Raw genomic sequence first — 14999 nt, 5'->3', positions numbered from 1 at the left:
TGCTAGTATAATGGCTGAGTTTAAAAGAGTTGGAGTGTGCAATGCAGGCAGACGTGCTGCAAATATGTTTACAATAGTGTGAATAGACAAAAGTACAATAGCCACGTTTAGGATGCCACTAGGTACACTGAGTGATTGCTAGTATAATGGCTGAGTTTAAAAAAGTTGGAGTGTGCAATGCAGGCAGACGTGCTGCAAATATGTTTACAATAGTGTGAATAGACAAAAGTCCAATAGCCACGTTTAGGATGCCACTAGGTACACTGAGTGTTTGCTAGTATAATGGCTTAGTTTAAAAAAGTTGGAGTGTGCAATGCAGGCAGACGTGCTGCAAATATCGTTACAATAGTGTGAATAGACAAAAGTACAATAGCCACGTTTAGGATGCCACTAGGTACACTGAGTGTTTGCTAGTATAATGGCTGAGTTTAAAAAAGTTTGAGTGTGCAATGCAGGCAGACGTGCTGCAAATATGTTTACAATAGTGTGAATAGACAAAAGTCCAATAGCCACGTTTAGGATGCCACTAGGTACACTGAGTGTTTGCTAGTATAATGGCTGAGTTTAAAAGAGTTGGAGTGTGCAATGCAGGCAGACGCGCTCTGCAAATGTCTTTGCACTAGTGTGACTATAGCAAAGTCCAATAGCCACGTTTAGGATGCCACTAGGTACACTGAGTGTTTGCTAGTATAATGGCTTAGTTATAATGAGTTGGAGTGTGCAGAGGACAGGAGGGTACAGTGCCAGGATTGTGGGGCTCTGGGTAGAGGAATGGAAGCCTGCCTTTCTATTCCCTCCTAATGGTGAAATGCAGGGAGGAAATCCCTGACCTTGGCTACACAGACGCTGTCTCTGTTTTCAGGACCTGTCACCTATGGCTCTGACCCTGCCGGTTTGAGCCCTTAAAAGGACTGCTAGAAAGTGCTCTCCCTAAGCTGTCTAACGCTGTGTATGCAGCGCATACAGCTGTATCGGCGATAGGACTCAGGAGGACGGAGCTGCGACAGTGATGTCTGACACCAAAGACGCAGAAGGCAGATAATGGCGTCCTGGAAGAAAATGTCCGGTTTTATAATGCAGGGACATGTGACATGGACATCCTATCACACATGCCGTTGCTTCTCTGGCTCAAAGTCCACTTAGCTGTGTGTGTGTCTGGGATTGGCTGACATGCTGGCCCGCCCCACAAGACGCACGCGCTTAGGGAAGGAAGACAAGAAAAAAAAAAAAATGGCGATCGCCATTATAGAAACAGCAGTGATCTGAAGGCGCTGTTCACGCACACTATACACTGAAATGTCATAATAGTGTGAGTCACAGAGTGACTTACACTATTACAGCAGAAACCAAGCTAGGATTTAGCTGGTTTTTTGCTGCTAGAACCGTTCTCGAACGTTTCTAGAACTATCGAGCTTTTGCAAAAAGCTCGAGTTCTAGTTCGATCTAGAACAGGCCCCAAAATCACTCGAGCCTAGAACTGGAGAACCTCGAACCGCGAACCGCGCTCAACTCTAGCTACCATATGGCGGCATTATCATTTTAAATTTCTTTTTTATATTTTTTTAGGCTATTAGAAGGATTATCAGTTAAGCAGGAAATTTCCTAAATGGATCTTTCTTTTTGTGATGTGGCTTTGAGGGCCCAGACATTTGCCTGCATTAAATGCCTCATGATTTTAGAAATCTTGTTAACCCTTTCACCCTCGGGCGCTTTTCCATTTTTTTTTTCTCCTTCCGAGATCTGTTACTTTTTTATTTTCTGTCAATCTTGCCATAGAAGGGCTTGATTTTTGCAGGACAAGTTATACTTTTTGAAATGAAACCATAAGTGTTACTCTATATGTACTGGAAAACAGCAACAAAATTTCAAGTGTGGAAAAACAAAAAAAGTGCGATTGCAGAACAGCTTTTGGGATATTTTATTCACAGTGTTCACTATATGGTAAAACTGATGTGTTGGTGTGATGTCTCAGGATGGTACTAGTTCGTAGACACCAACATGTATAGGTTTACTTTTATCTAAAAGGTTTAAAAAAAATTCACAAGCATGTCCAAAAAAAGTGGCACACATTTTGCGCCATTTTCCGAAACCCACAGCGTTTTCATTTTTTGGGATCTATGGCTCAGCGACAGCTTATTTATTGTGTCTTGAGCTGTCGTTTTTAATGGTACCATTTTTACGCAGATGCTACGTTTTGATCACCTCTTATTTCATCTTGCGCAAAATTTGTGGCAACATAAAAATGTAATTTTTGGGTTTGGCATTTTTTAGCCGCTACGCCATTTACTGATCAGATTAATTGAGTTTATCTTTTAATAGATCGGGCGTTTCTAAACATGGCGATATCAAATGAGTATGTTTTATATTTTTTTAACCCGTTAATTTTCAATGGGGCGATTGGGGGGTGATTTGAACTTTTAAGGGTTTTTTTTTTTAAACTTTTTAACTTTTCTTTTTATATATATTTTACTAGGTCCCTTAGGGGACTATAACGATCAGCAGTCTGATCGCTATTCCATTCTGTGTAGCTGTGATCAGCAGAAAAGCAGCTCTCCTCTCACACACGGCAGTCTGCCGGCAGTGAGAGAAAGTGACTTATGACAGCTACAGAAGTCATCACATGACCCTGTGCTACCATGGCAACCACCGGACGTCACATGATCACGTTATGTGACTTCCAATGGGTCTGGGTAAGTTATGCTAATGGCAGCGCGCTGATACATCTCGCTGTCAGATTTTGGCAGCGAGATGTAAGGAATTAATAGGCGCAGGTGGAACGCGATTCCACTCGTGCCTGGCAGGCACACAAGTCAGTTGTTGAAATCAGCTGATATGTGCGCGGATCACCGCAGATTGCCCACAGCAGGCAGCGGTAATTAACCTCACACGATCCATGACGTACCCAGTACGCCATCTGTCGTGAAGAGGTTAAAGGGGTTGTCCGGTGTCAATCCCACTTCAGATTTGGGCGGCTCTTATAACTTTATGCCCGCACACATGTACAATCAGCAGGTATAGTTATTTGGTATTGATAGCTCATTGATTTATTTATAAGCAGCATGTAGGGGGGGTCTAATGTTGGGTGGTGAATTCTGACTCAGTTAATAGAAAGCTGTGGTCAGAGAGCGGGAGGGGAGAGTTAGTAAGATCATTATCTGTGCAAAGTCGGGAGAAGATCAGGCCCAGTGTATTCCTGTCTTCATGAGTTGGCGAGTTAGGTTATGTGCCCACGGCAGCTTGGCCCTACGGATTTTGCTGCGGAAAACCTGCGGATTTATCTGGATTTTCCAGATAAATCCGCAGGATTCAGCAAGTACAGACACTCCCCATGTTACCCTATGGGACATGGAGAGTACTGTGTCCATGCTGCGGTATGTGCGGCTGCGGAATATGCTGCGGATGTCCCGCAGCCGCACATAACTGCATGTCAATTATTCCTGCGGAATTACCTGCGGAAATCTGCCTTGGTCCCATACTTGCCTGCCTTAATAGCAGACACCCGTCACTTTCTTCCGGTGCACAGGAGCGCGGTGGAGCCAGGAGCAGGAAGGATGAGGTGGGCGGGGCCTGCACGAGCTCCAGTCATGTGACAGCCAGAGCTAGTTCAGGCCCGCCCACCTTCTCCTGGACAGTGCAGACGCTGACAGACGCCGGAAAGTGAAGTGCTGCATGATGGAGGTAAGTATGAACACCCGATCACTCAGCACTTGTTCTGCATTGAAGATGCAGTGCCGAAGCCATGGTACTGTATCCTCAATGCAGAATGCCCGCAGCATATCCACAGGACCTTCCGCAAATAAACCGCAGCATGGAAACAGACAAAGTTGTGCTGCGGTTTTCTGTGAGCTCCTGCGGAATGTCCTGCGGATATAACCGCAGGACACTTTCCCCGTGGGCACAGAGCCTTAGGCCTCTTTCACACGTCAGTATTTTGCATCAGTGTTTCGTCAGTGTGTCATCAGTATTTGGATGCCAAAACCAGGAGTGGAACTTACTAGAACAACTATAATTGAAAGACTGACACGTGTTCTGTGTTTTGGAGACATTCCTGGTTTTGGCATCCAAATACTGATGAAACACTGATGCAAAATACTGACGTGTGAAAGAGGCCTTAGGCTGTGTGCACACTTTTCTTTTTTTGATGGGTTTCCGCAGCGTTTTCAACTGCAGCGTTTTAATGCAAAAATGCATGCGATTTGATTTTCAAGCAAAGTCTATGGGAAATAGGGCTTTCTTGTGCGCACAATGCTGTTAAATACGCAGCATTTCAATTGCAGAAAATTTGTCAAAATCTCTGCGTTTAAAGAAGCAACATGTCAATTGTTTTTGCCATTTTGGCAGCGTTTTGCTAACGGAGTCAATGAGAAGTTCAAAATGCATCCTAAATAAAAATCCTAGCGTTTTTGACATGCTTTTTAGATGCATAAAGTATGCTTTTTGACAAAATAAAGGCATGCGTTTTTGACAGTATATTAAGGGCATGATATGTCCCTTTACACACACACACACATAGTCCGACAATTAAATTAATGAAAATCAATAATTTAATGTTATTTGAACCATAACTATTATATCACTTATCATTTTAATAAAATAAGCTATTTGACCGCCGCTCATTATACTCACTGAATATTCACTCCACTGAGGAGCTGGAAGCCGGGGCAATGCTGGGGACTTCAGTGCCGGGGACCGCATCGCTGGGGACAGGTGAGTATCCAGGTGTGTGTGTGTGTGTGTGTGTGTGTGAAGACGTGTGTGTTTGTGTGTTCAGTATATACATGCATGTGTGTATGTGTGTGTATATGTGCTCAGTGTATACATGTGTGTGTGCTATATGTGTGTGGTGTGTGTGTAAACCAGAGTATCGCAGGGACAGCATCGATGACTTATCAGAGTTCCCAAAGAACCCTGATGAACCAATGAAGTCACCATCCTAACACTCACTGTAGCGCGGGTGTCGTGGGGGTGTCATCAGGATGTCATAGGAGTTCATTGGGAACTCCAATGACCTCCTGGACATCCCTGAATACTCACCTGTCACTGTGATGCTGTCTTCGGCGTCGCTGTCCCCGCGATGCTCCAGCTCCCAACTCCTCACTGCGGTGCATAATCAATGAATATAATGAGCGACGGTCAGGAGCGGGGGGCAGCAGAGCCAAAGAAAACAATTCTGGATACAGATAAATATAGAAAATTTTCTGTAAAAGACCCATGTTTTCTCCAGTACATGTGACACATATGCAAACACGGATGTCATACGTGTGATACACGTATGACCATAACCATGCGTGTGACTTGTACCTGATTAAACACGGACATCTGAAACTGGCCTCAGGAATTTGTGATTTTCATTGTGTGTAGAGTTGATTCTTTATTGGGACTGGTAAAGACTTGGCTTGTCCCTGATCCCGTTCTTCAGTCTTCTCCCTGCCCAAAATCTCTGTCTATTTGATCATGTTTTTTTATTTCCTGAATTTGTAGTGTGAACTGCTGTTTTCTGACTGACCCGGCAGCTGTTGCTCATGGACACTGCACTGTAGGTCTGTACTCCATCCTTGGCATCCCAAAGGTTCCACTATGCAAGTAGGCCTCATATAAAAATTTTCCTCCACACTTCCATAGACTGCATATATCACTAATCTTGTGCCTCCATCCACCCTCCACACCCCCATCCCTATGTTCAGATTGGCGGCCTAGCTCAAAGCAACACAACAAAATAAATCGTCAAAACTGATCTGGAATGGATCATTTGCTCTCAGTTCATGCTTCTTTTTAAGCCAGTCCTTTGTTGTCTTGACTGTATGTTTTGGGTCATTGTTGTGCTGGAAGACTCAGCCATGCACAATTTTTAATTTACTGGCGGAGGGAAGGAGGTTGTCACTCAGGATTTTACGGTACATGGCTCCATCCGTTGTCCCATTGATGCGGTGAAGTAGTCCTGTGCCCATAGCAGAGAAACACCCCCAAAGCATAATGTTTCCACCTCCATGCTTGAGAGTGGGGACGGTGTTCTTTGGGTTAGGACTCTTTTCAATTTGCGTACCGCTTCCGATGCGAGAGCATTGGAAGCGATATGCTAATGACCCTCTGCTGCGGACGCATCACAGGAGCGGGGAAGAGGGAGGGAACACCTTCTCCCCATCTCCTCTGCTGTCTGTCTCTGCATATATCGCACTTCAGTCGCATAACATGCGAATGCAATGCGATTTTAGACATGCATGAGCCGAGACTCGGTGCAAAACGCAGCATGCTGCGATTGCACTGGGAGCACGATTCATATGGAAAAAAAACAGGACAGAGGAAACTGCCTCATTGATTAACACTGGTGCAAGTGCAATCCGATTTTTTTTTTTTTATCCAAATGCACTCGCCCATGAAAATCGCAGATGGAAAAGAGCCCTGATAGGCAGCATTTCTCTTCCTCCAAACACAGCGAGTTGAGTTAAGGCCAAAGTGCTCAATATGTGTCTCATCTGACCACAGCACCTTCTCCCAATCACTCTCAGAATCATTCAGGTGTTCATGACAAACTTCAGATGGGCCTGCATATGTGCCTTCTTGAGCAGTGGGACTTTGCGGACACTGCAGGATTTTAAGCCATTACAGCGTAATGTGTTACCAATGGTTTTCTTGCTGACCATGGTGCCAGTTGCCTTGAGATCATTAACAAGTTTCCCCCATGTAGTATTAAGGGTGCTTTACACGCTGCGACATCGATAGCACCCGCCCCCGTCAGTGGCACGATATGTGATCGCTGTCGTAGCGAACATTATCGCTACAGCAGCGTCACACGCACATACCTGCTCTGTGACATCGCTGTGACTGGCGAACCGCCTCCTTTCTAAGGGGGCGGTTCGTTCAGCGTCACAGCAGCGTCACTGAACCGCCGCCCAATAGAAAAGGAGGGGAGGAGATGAGCGGCCGGAACATGCCGCCCACCTCCTTCCTTCCTCCTTTTCCGGTGGACGCAGATAAGGAGATGTTTGTCGTTCCAGCAGCGTCACACATAGCGATGTGTGCTGCCGCAGGAACAACAAACAACAAACAAACAACAACACTGCAGGAGCAATGATACTTGGGAATAGGGGGGTATGTCACCGATGAGTGATTTTGAACGTTTTTGCGACGATTCAAAATCGCTCATAGGTGTAACACGCAACAACATCGCTAAAGCGGCCGGATGTGCGTCACAAATTTCGTGACTCCGAGACCGCTTTAGTGATCTTGTAGCGTGTAAAGCCACTTTTAGGCTGATCTCTCACCTTCCTCATGATCCTGGATACCCCACTAGGTGAGATTTTGCTGTCGATTGACAGTCATTTTGTATTTCTTCCATTTTCTTACTATTGCACCAACAGTTGTCTCCTTTTCACCCAGCGTCTTACTTATGGTTTTGTAGCCCATTCCAGCCTTGTGCAGGTCTATGATCTTGTCCCTGACATCCTTAGAAATCTCTTTGGTGTTGCCCATGATATAGAGGTTAGAGTCTGACTGATTAATTTAGTCTGTGGACAGGAGTCTTTTATACAGGTGACAATTTAAGACAGAAATCAAATATAAATGTATTTGCATTTTGCAGAGAGAAATAAGTCATTTAGACAATGTGATTTTCTTGATTTTATTTTGGATATTCTCACTGTTAATTTTAACCTACCCTTTGTATGTTTTACACATGTAACCCACTTGCGCAAGCATCGCTGTGCTTCGGTATACTCGGTCCCATGTGAGCCGCTTGCAGTGTTTGAGCGGTTCGCACTCAAGGTAACAGTAGCGTGATTGGATGTAATGTGTACTACACACAAAAAATGGGGAAAAAACTAAACTCCCTCCCTCCCCTGTAAGTGTTCTGTTTATGGCTGGCTGCATGTGGGCAGAGATCCAAACTGCAAATCGGTGACTTTAAATGAAGTTCAGGTTAAATGAGAGAATCTGGGCACATGATATGTTGGATACTTCTTCCTATGTGTTAGTTATGAGACGGGGTCTTTGTCCCTGGAGCTTCTCTACTCTGTATAATGAGGCTCACTGATTTTGTTCATCTAAAAATCATTTGAGTCAACTAAAAACTGCCTAAATATGAGGAGCTTGTCTGATCTATATGTCCATGTACACTGCTCAAAAAAATAAAGGGGACACTTAAACACTATGTAACTCCATATCAATCACACTTCTGTGAAATCAACCTGTCCAGTTATGAAGCAACACTGATTGGATTGTGAATTAATATCACCTCCTGTTGTGCAAATGGAACAAACAATAGGGAGAAATGATAGGCAATTAGCAAAATAGCCCCTATAACAGAATGGTTCTGCAGGTGGTGACCACAGGTCATTTCTCTGTTCTCATCCTTTTTGGCTGTTGTTTTGGTCACTTTTGTATTTTGTCATTGCTCTCACCTCTAGAGGTAGCATGAGGCGGTGTGTACAAACAGAAATTGCTCATCCAGGATGGCACATTAGTGCGAGCTGTGGCAAAAAGGTTAGCTGTGTCTGTCAGCCCAACGTCCAGAGCATGGAGCAGATACCAGGAGACAGGCCAGTGCACCAGGAGACGTGATGCAGGCCGTAGGAGGGCAAGAACCCAGCAGCAGGACCGCTGTCTTCTCCATTGTGCAAGGAGGAGCAGTGCCGGAGCCCTGCAAAATCACCTCCAGCAGGCCACTAATATCCATTTGTCTGCTCAAATTATCAGAAATAGACTCCATGAGTTTGGTATGAGGGTCCAACGTCCGCAAGTGAGTGTTGATGTTGCAACCCAATACCTTGCAGGGCAATTGACCTTAACTAAAGAACAACAAGATTGGCAGATTCAACATTAGCATCATGTGCTCTTCATGGATGAGATCAGGTTCACACTGAGCACATGTGACAGTCTGAAGATGCTGTGGAGAATGTTCTGCTGCCAGCAACATTCTCCAGGTTTGGCAGTGGTGCAGTAATGGTGTGGGGAGGCATTTTTTCGGTGGGCCTCACAACCCTCCAAATGCTAACCAGAGGTACCCTGACTGCCATTAGGTACCGGGATGAGATCCTCAAACCCATTGTGACACCATATGCAGGTGCAGTAGGCCCTGAGATCCTTCTGATGCAGGACAATGTTAGGCCTCATGTGGCTGAAATGTGTCAGCAGTTCCTGAATGCTGAAGGCATTGATACAATGTCATGCCCATTCCCCAGATCTGAATTTAATTGAGCACAACTGGGACATCACATCTCCTTCCATCCACCAGTGGCACGTTGTACCACAGACTGTCCAGGAGTTGACTGATTCTTTAATCCAGGTTTAGGAGATCTCTCAGGACATCATTATTCTCCTCATCTGGAACATGCCCAGGTGTTGTAGAGAGGTCATACAGGCACACACACTGAGCTTCATTTCCCTGTCTTGAGGCATATCCACTGAAGTTGGATTCATCTGTAATTTGAAGCTGAATCAGCCTGTAATTGATGTTCTACTTTGATTTTGAGTATCATTCCAAATCCAGACCTCCATGAAATATTAATTTTGATTATTTTTATGTTTTCTTATTCTCAGCGCATTCCACTATGTAATGAATAAAGATGTGCAACTGGAATAATTAATTCATTGAAATCTATTTTAGTGGGGGTTTTTTTTAAATTTTTTGAGCAGTGTATAAAGAACTATGGATATAGTGCTATTAGCCTGTATAAAATATGTGATATTTCTGTAACCCTGATATTTCTATACAGGGACCTGTGTATAGATAGTTGTCCATCAGCATTTTGGATTGGGAAAATAGAAAAAGGGGATTACATAACCTGAAAGAATCTGGACATAGTTTGGTGGAAGGTCTTTCAGCTGCTCACTCAGAAAATGCAGCGTCTGTTGAGGTTTCAGTAGCGTCCTCTCCTGCTCTGCACCGATCATATAAATTAGGAGGAGAGAACAGTTCTTTAAGATTGGGAAGGAAACTGTCTCCGCATTCTCTCATCATTACAGGAAGCTATTTCCGGACTACACTGTGTGCAGAATTATTAGGCAAGTTGTATTTTTGAGGATTTTTTTTTATTATTGAACAACAACTATATTCTCAATCAACCCAAAAGACTCATTAAAGCTTAATATTTTTAGAAGTTACAGTAGGTTTTTTTTTTAGATTTGGCTATCTTAGGAGGATATCTGTTTGTGCAGGTAACTATTACTGTGCAGAATTATTAGGCAACTTAATAAAAACAAAATATATTCCCATCTCACTTGTTTATTTTCACCAGGTAAACCAATATAACTGCACAAAATTTAGAAATAAACATTTCTGACATGCAAAAAGAAAACCCCCCCAAAAAATTAGTGACCAATATAGCCACCTTTCTTTATGATGACACTCAACAGCCTACCATCCATAGATTCTGTCAGTTGCTTGATCTATTTACGATCAACATTGCATGCAGCAGCCACCACAACCTCCCAGACACTGTTCTGAGAAGTGTACTGTTTTCCCTCCCTGTAGATCTTACATTTTATGAGGGACCACAGGTTCTCTATGGGGTTCAGATCAGGTGAACATGGGGGCCATGTCATTATTTTTTCATCCTTTAGACCTTTACTGGACAGCCAGGCTGTAGAGTAGTTAGATGTATGTGATGGAACATTGTCCTGCATGAAAATCATGCTTTTCTTGAACGATACCGACTTCTTCCTGTACCACTGCTTGAAGTTGTCTTCGAGAAACTGGCAATAGGTCTGGGAATTGAGCTTCACTCCATCCTCAACCCGAAAAGGTCCCACAAGTTCATCTTTGATGATACCAGCCCATACCAGTACCTCACCTCCACCTTGTTGGCGTCTGAGTTGGAGTGGAGCTCTCTGCCCTTTACTGATTCAGCCTCTGGCCCATCCATCTGGCCCATCAAGAGTCACTCATTTCATTAGTCCATAAAACCTTTGAAAAACCAGTCTTAAGATATTTCTTGGCCCAGTCTTGATGTTTTATTTTATGTTTCTTGTTCAAAGGTGGTTATTTTTCAGCCTTCCTTACCTTGTCCATGTCCCCGAGTATGGCACACCTTGTGCTTTTTGATACTCCAGTAACGTTGCAGCTCTGAAATATGGCCAAACTAGTGGCAAATGGCATCTTGGCAGCTTCACGCTTGATTTTCCTCAATTCATGGGCAGTTATTTTGCGCCTTTTTTGCCCAACACACTTCCTGCGACTCTGTTGGCCATTTGCCATGAAACGCTTGATTGTTCGGTGATCACACTTCAAAAGTTTGGCAATTTCAAAACTGCTGCATCCCTCTGCAAGACATCTCACAATTTTGGACTTTTCGGAGCCCTTCAAATCTCTCTTCTGATCAATTTTGCCAAAGGAAAGGCAGTTGCCTAATAATTAAGCACACCTTATACAGGGTGTTGATGTCATTACACCACACCCCTCCTCATAACAGAGATGCACATCACCTGATTTACTTAATTGGTAGTTGGCTCTCAAGCCTATACAGCTTGGAGTAGGACAACATGTATAAAAATTATCATGTGATCAAAATACTCATTTGCCTAATAATTATGCACACCGTGTATAAGGCTGTGAGCACACAATGCTTTTTTTATCCTATTTTTTTATGCATTTTTTTGGTGTAGTTTTCTCTTAAAACTGCAAGCAACTCCTGATCCAAGCAAAGTCAATGCTAAACATGAAATGCAGTGCACATGTTCAGTTTTTTTCTCCTTGCAGATTTGATGTAGAAAAAAATCTGAAGCAAGTCAATTCTTAGAGCATTTTTGCATGTTTTTGATGATCTGTGCACAAGTTGCGTTTTTGAGTGCAAATTAGTCAGAAAGCCTGCACGAAGTCCTGATTAGAGTTGAGCGAGTACCTAACTATTCGTACTCGCTATACTCATAACGAGTACTGTCAAATACTCGCGTATTCATTCCGATTAGCGCGTGCAATGCAAGTCAATGGGGAAAAACTCGCAAAGTAACGAGTAATCCGAATGCTGTACTATTCATGCGAGTAGTGAATAGTGCGGAATTCGGGTTACTTGTTACATTGTGAGTATTCCCCATTGACTTGCATTGCATATGCTATTTGGAACGAATATGCGAGTAGTAGAAAGTAACCCTGATGCCAACAAAGTCAATGAGAATCCTGAAGTCTAATGCACGCATTGAGTATTTTCTATTTGCAGGTTTGGTGCAGATTTAAATCTGCACCATGTCATTTTTTGCAGCAAATTTCATGCAGTCTAATGAATGGGAAAAAGCTACACAAAAAATGTGAGGCAAAGATGCACTGAAAATATGGCAAAACTGCGTGCTTTTCCTGCCAAGAGATGTTGAAATGATGCAGAAATATCTGCACCAAATACTAAACATGTACACATACCCGAAGAGGCACTCATTTATTAGCAATTGTTTCTTTTTAAAAGTGCATCCTATAGTGCAAAAAAATACAGTAAGAACTAAAATAATTTCACTTCCTCATGTAATTATACATTAGTCTTGCTTTTTTTTGTATAATTTGTCAATAAAATATATAATTTCTCCCTGTGTAAGTTATTTTTGATGGTAAAAAAAAGATGATTTTCCAATAATTCAGATTTCAAAATTTAGGCACGAGTATGGCTTCTCCCCTGTGTTAACTCTCTGGTGTATAATAAGATCCGATTTTCTGGATAAACTATTTGCCTCATTCTGAACATGAAAAAAGCTTCTCCCCTCTGTGCGTTCTCTGATGTAGAACAAGTCTTGATTTACGTATAAAACCTTTCCCACATTCTGAACATGAAAAAGGCTTCTCTCCTGTGTGAATTTTCTGGTGTTCAACAAGATTTGTTTTATGTCCAAAACATTTTCCACATTCTAAACATGAAAAAGGCTTTTCTCCTGTATGACTTCTCTTGTGTGTAACAAGAATTGATTTACGTCCAAAACATTTCCCACATTCTGAACATGAAAAAGGCTTCTCCCCTGTGTGAATTGTCTGGTGTTTAACAAGACTTGATTTCTGTACAAAACATTTCCCACATTCTAAACATGAAAATGGCTTCTCCCCTGTGTGAATTTTCTGGTGTTCAACAAGATTAGTTTTATGTCCAAAACATTTCCCACATTCTAAACATGAAAAAGGCTTCTCCCCTGTGTGACGTCTCTTGTGTGCAACAAGGCCGGATTTCTGAACAAAACACTTCCCACATTCTGAACATGAATATGGCTTCTTCCCATTATGAATTCTCTCATGCCTAACAAGATATGATTTCTGGTTAAAGTATCTCTCACACTTGGAACAAGAAAATCTCTTCTCGGTTTGCATTTTTTGATGTTTAACAAAAGATGTTTCTAGGAGAAAATTATGTACATGTTCTGAATGTGAAATTGACGTCATAGCTTTAAGACCAGTTTGTTCTTCAATGCCTCTTTTGTGACTTCTCTTTTTCTTAGGTGTGTGTAATAAATCAGAAGAGAGGACCTGTTTCATAGGATCACATAGATCTTTGTTCTCAAGGGATGATGGGATATCTGGAGTAACAACATTCACTTCAATTGTATGCTGTATGATCTCAAGGTCATCTGATTTAATAATTGAGGATGTCAGTTGTCCTTCTGATCTCTTGTCACTGTTATCTGCCAAATATAAAACCAATTATTATTTTTAAACAAAGTATCCTTATAATTTATATTTTTGAGCATTTCTACCTAACTGTCCATTTCTTTGGACATCTTATGTAGCACAATTGAATTCACTATGACAATGACAGCTCAAAGACTAATAGAAGACCTCATAGGATGAACCAGTAGAGAGTGGTGTTCAACTGTTATTCATTATGCAAGAGGGTTTCCCCATTATTAGTGGCTCAGAGGCTCTTGAAAAGCAAGGTGGTTTCCATAAACCAATCCAGCAAAATCATCACTCCCAAAGTCAAATATCCCCCTCGCTTCTGAGGCTGCTTTAACACTGCGTTGTTACCTACGTTCACTGGTCCCGTTAGGGCCTCCATCAGAACCCACCACAAAACGGGTTTGGGACGCATGTGCTGACTGGGCCATTCACTATAATGGTGCAGATGGTGTCACCGTGTTCTCGATCTTGCACAATTTTTGGGTGTATACGCTTTCTGTGGGCAGACACCCAGACGCAGTCTACTGCGTCTGGGTGTCCACCTGCAGAGAGTGTATACGCCCGAAAAGGGTGAAAGACAGAGCACACAGTGACTGTGTCTGCACAATTATAGTGAATGGCCACGTCGGCGCATGCGTCTGAAACTCGTTTTGCTGGGAGTTCGGACGGTAGCCCCGACGGCACCAGTGAACATAGATAATAACGCAGTGTGAAAGAGCCTTGCATTGCGCCCAAACCACATTTAGCATCCATGTATTTGACATTGTTGTAGTGAGAAGAACCCACTGAATTTATGGTGTGCCTGTCTGCTGGAGCACAATCTGGGCCTTATTTGTTGGGTAATAAAATGGCATATTTGCTATTTTACTCTCCAACATCTACTACATGTTAATTTCTAAAAACTGTATGTAGAGTCAAAAGAGTCACTACTACTAAAGAATTTACAAAAGGTTATATATTAGAAGAGGGAGTCACTTTACGGGGTTTTCTTCTGCTTTGGTTTTCTGCCATTCTGTCACATTCATAAATGGAGTGGTGTCACAGCTCCTTTGGGTTCTGCTCCTGCAACATCAGCTTTTATCACAAGGTACCGCCTACTTTCTGCGGGCGATGCTTCTGTTGAAGGATACATCGGAAACACAAGCTCTGGACGGTGTAGGTTCTGACCAGCCTCAAAGATTAGGGTGGCAGAGACCAGTAATGTCATTCAGTCTGGCAGTATGGGTGGTTTGTCCTCCAGCCTTGTTCTCCTTTGGTACTGTCCTCTGTGCTCAGCTCCATGATTGTATAATTTATCCCTTTGTGACCCTAACATGTTTACTCTTGTTTACTCTTTACTACTCTTGCGTCTTCTGACACAGGTACCTGAATATTCTTCTTGCCGTCTCACACCACTGAAGAGCAACTAACTCCATAGCTA

At 42.8% G+C, this 14999-nt stretch overlaps 1 protein-coding gene across 1 annotated transcript in view; it reads right to left on the bottom strand.

Moving 5' to 3' along the window:
* The window catches only part of LOC142312957 (uncharacterized), a 210455-nt gene that overhangs the window by 162000 nt on the left and 33456 nt on the right, over positions 1-14999 (bottom strand). The window contains 1 exon segment of the mRNA XM_075351946.1: positions 13430-13584. Within this exon segment, the coding sequence (XP_075208061.1) occupies positions 13430-13584 (155 nt within the window).

The sequence above is a fragment of the Anomaloglossus baeobatrachus genome, chromosome 5, assembly GCF_048569485.1.
Source record: "Anomaloglossus baeobatrachus isolate aAnoBae1 chromosome 5, aAnoBae1.hap1, whole genome shotgun sequence".
NCBI lineage: Eukaryota > Metazoa > Chordata > Amphibia > Anura > Aromobatidae > Anomaloglossus > Anomaloglossus baeobatrachus.
This window is presented reverse-complemented; position numbering and strand designations above follow the sequence as displayed.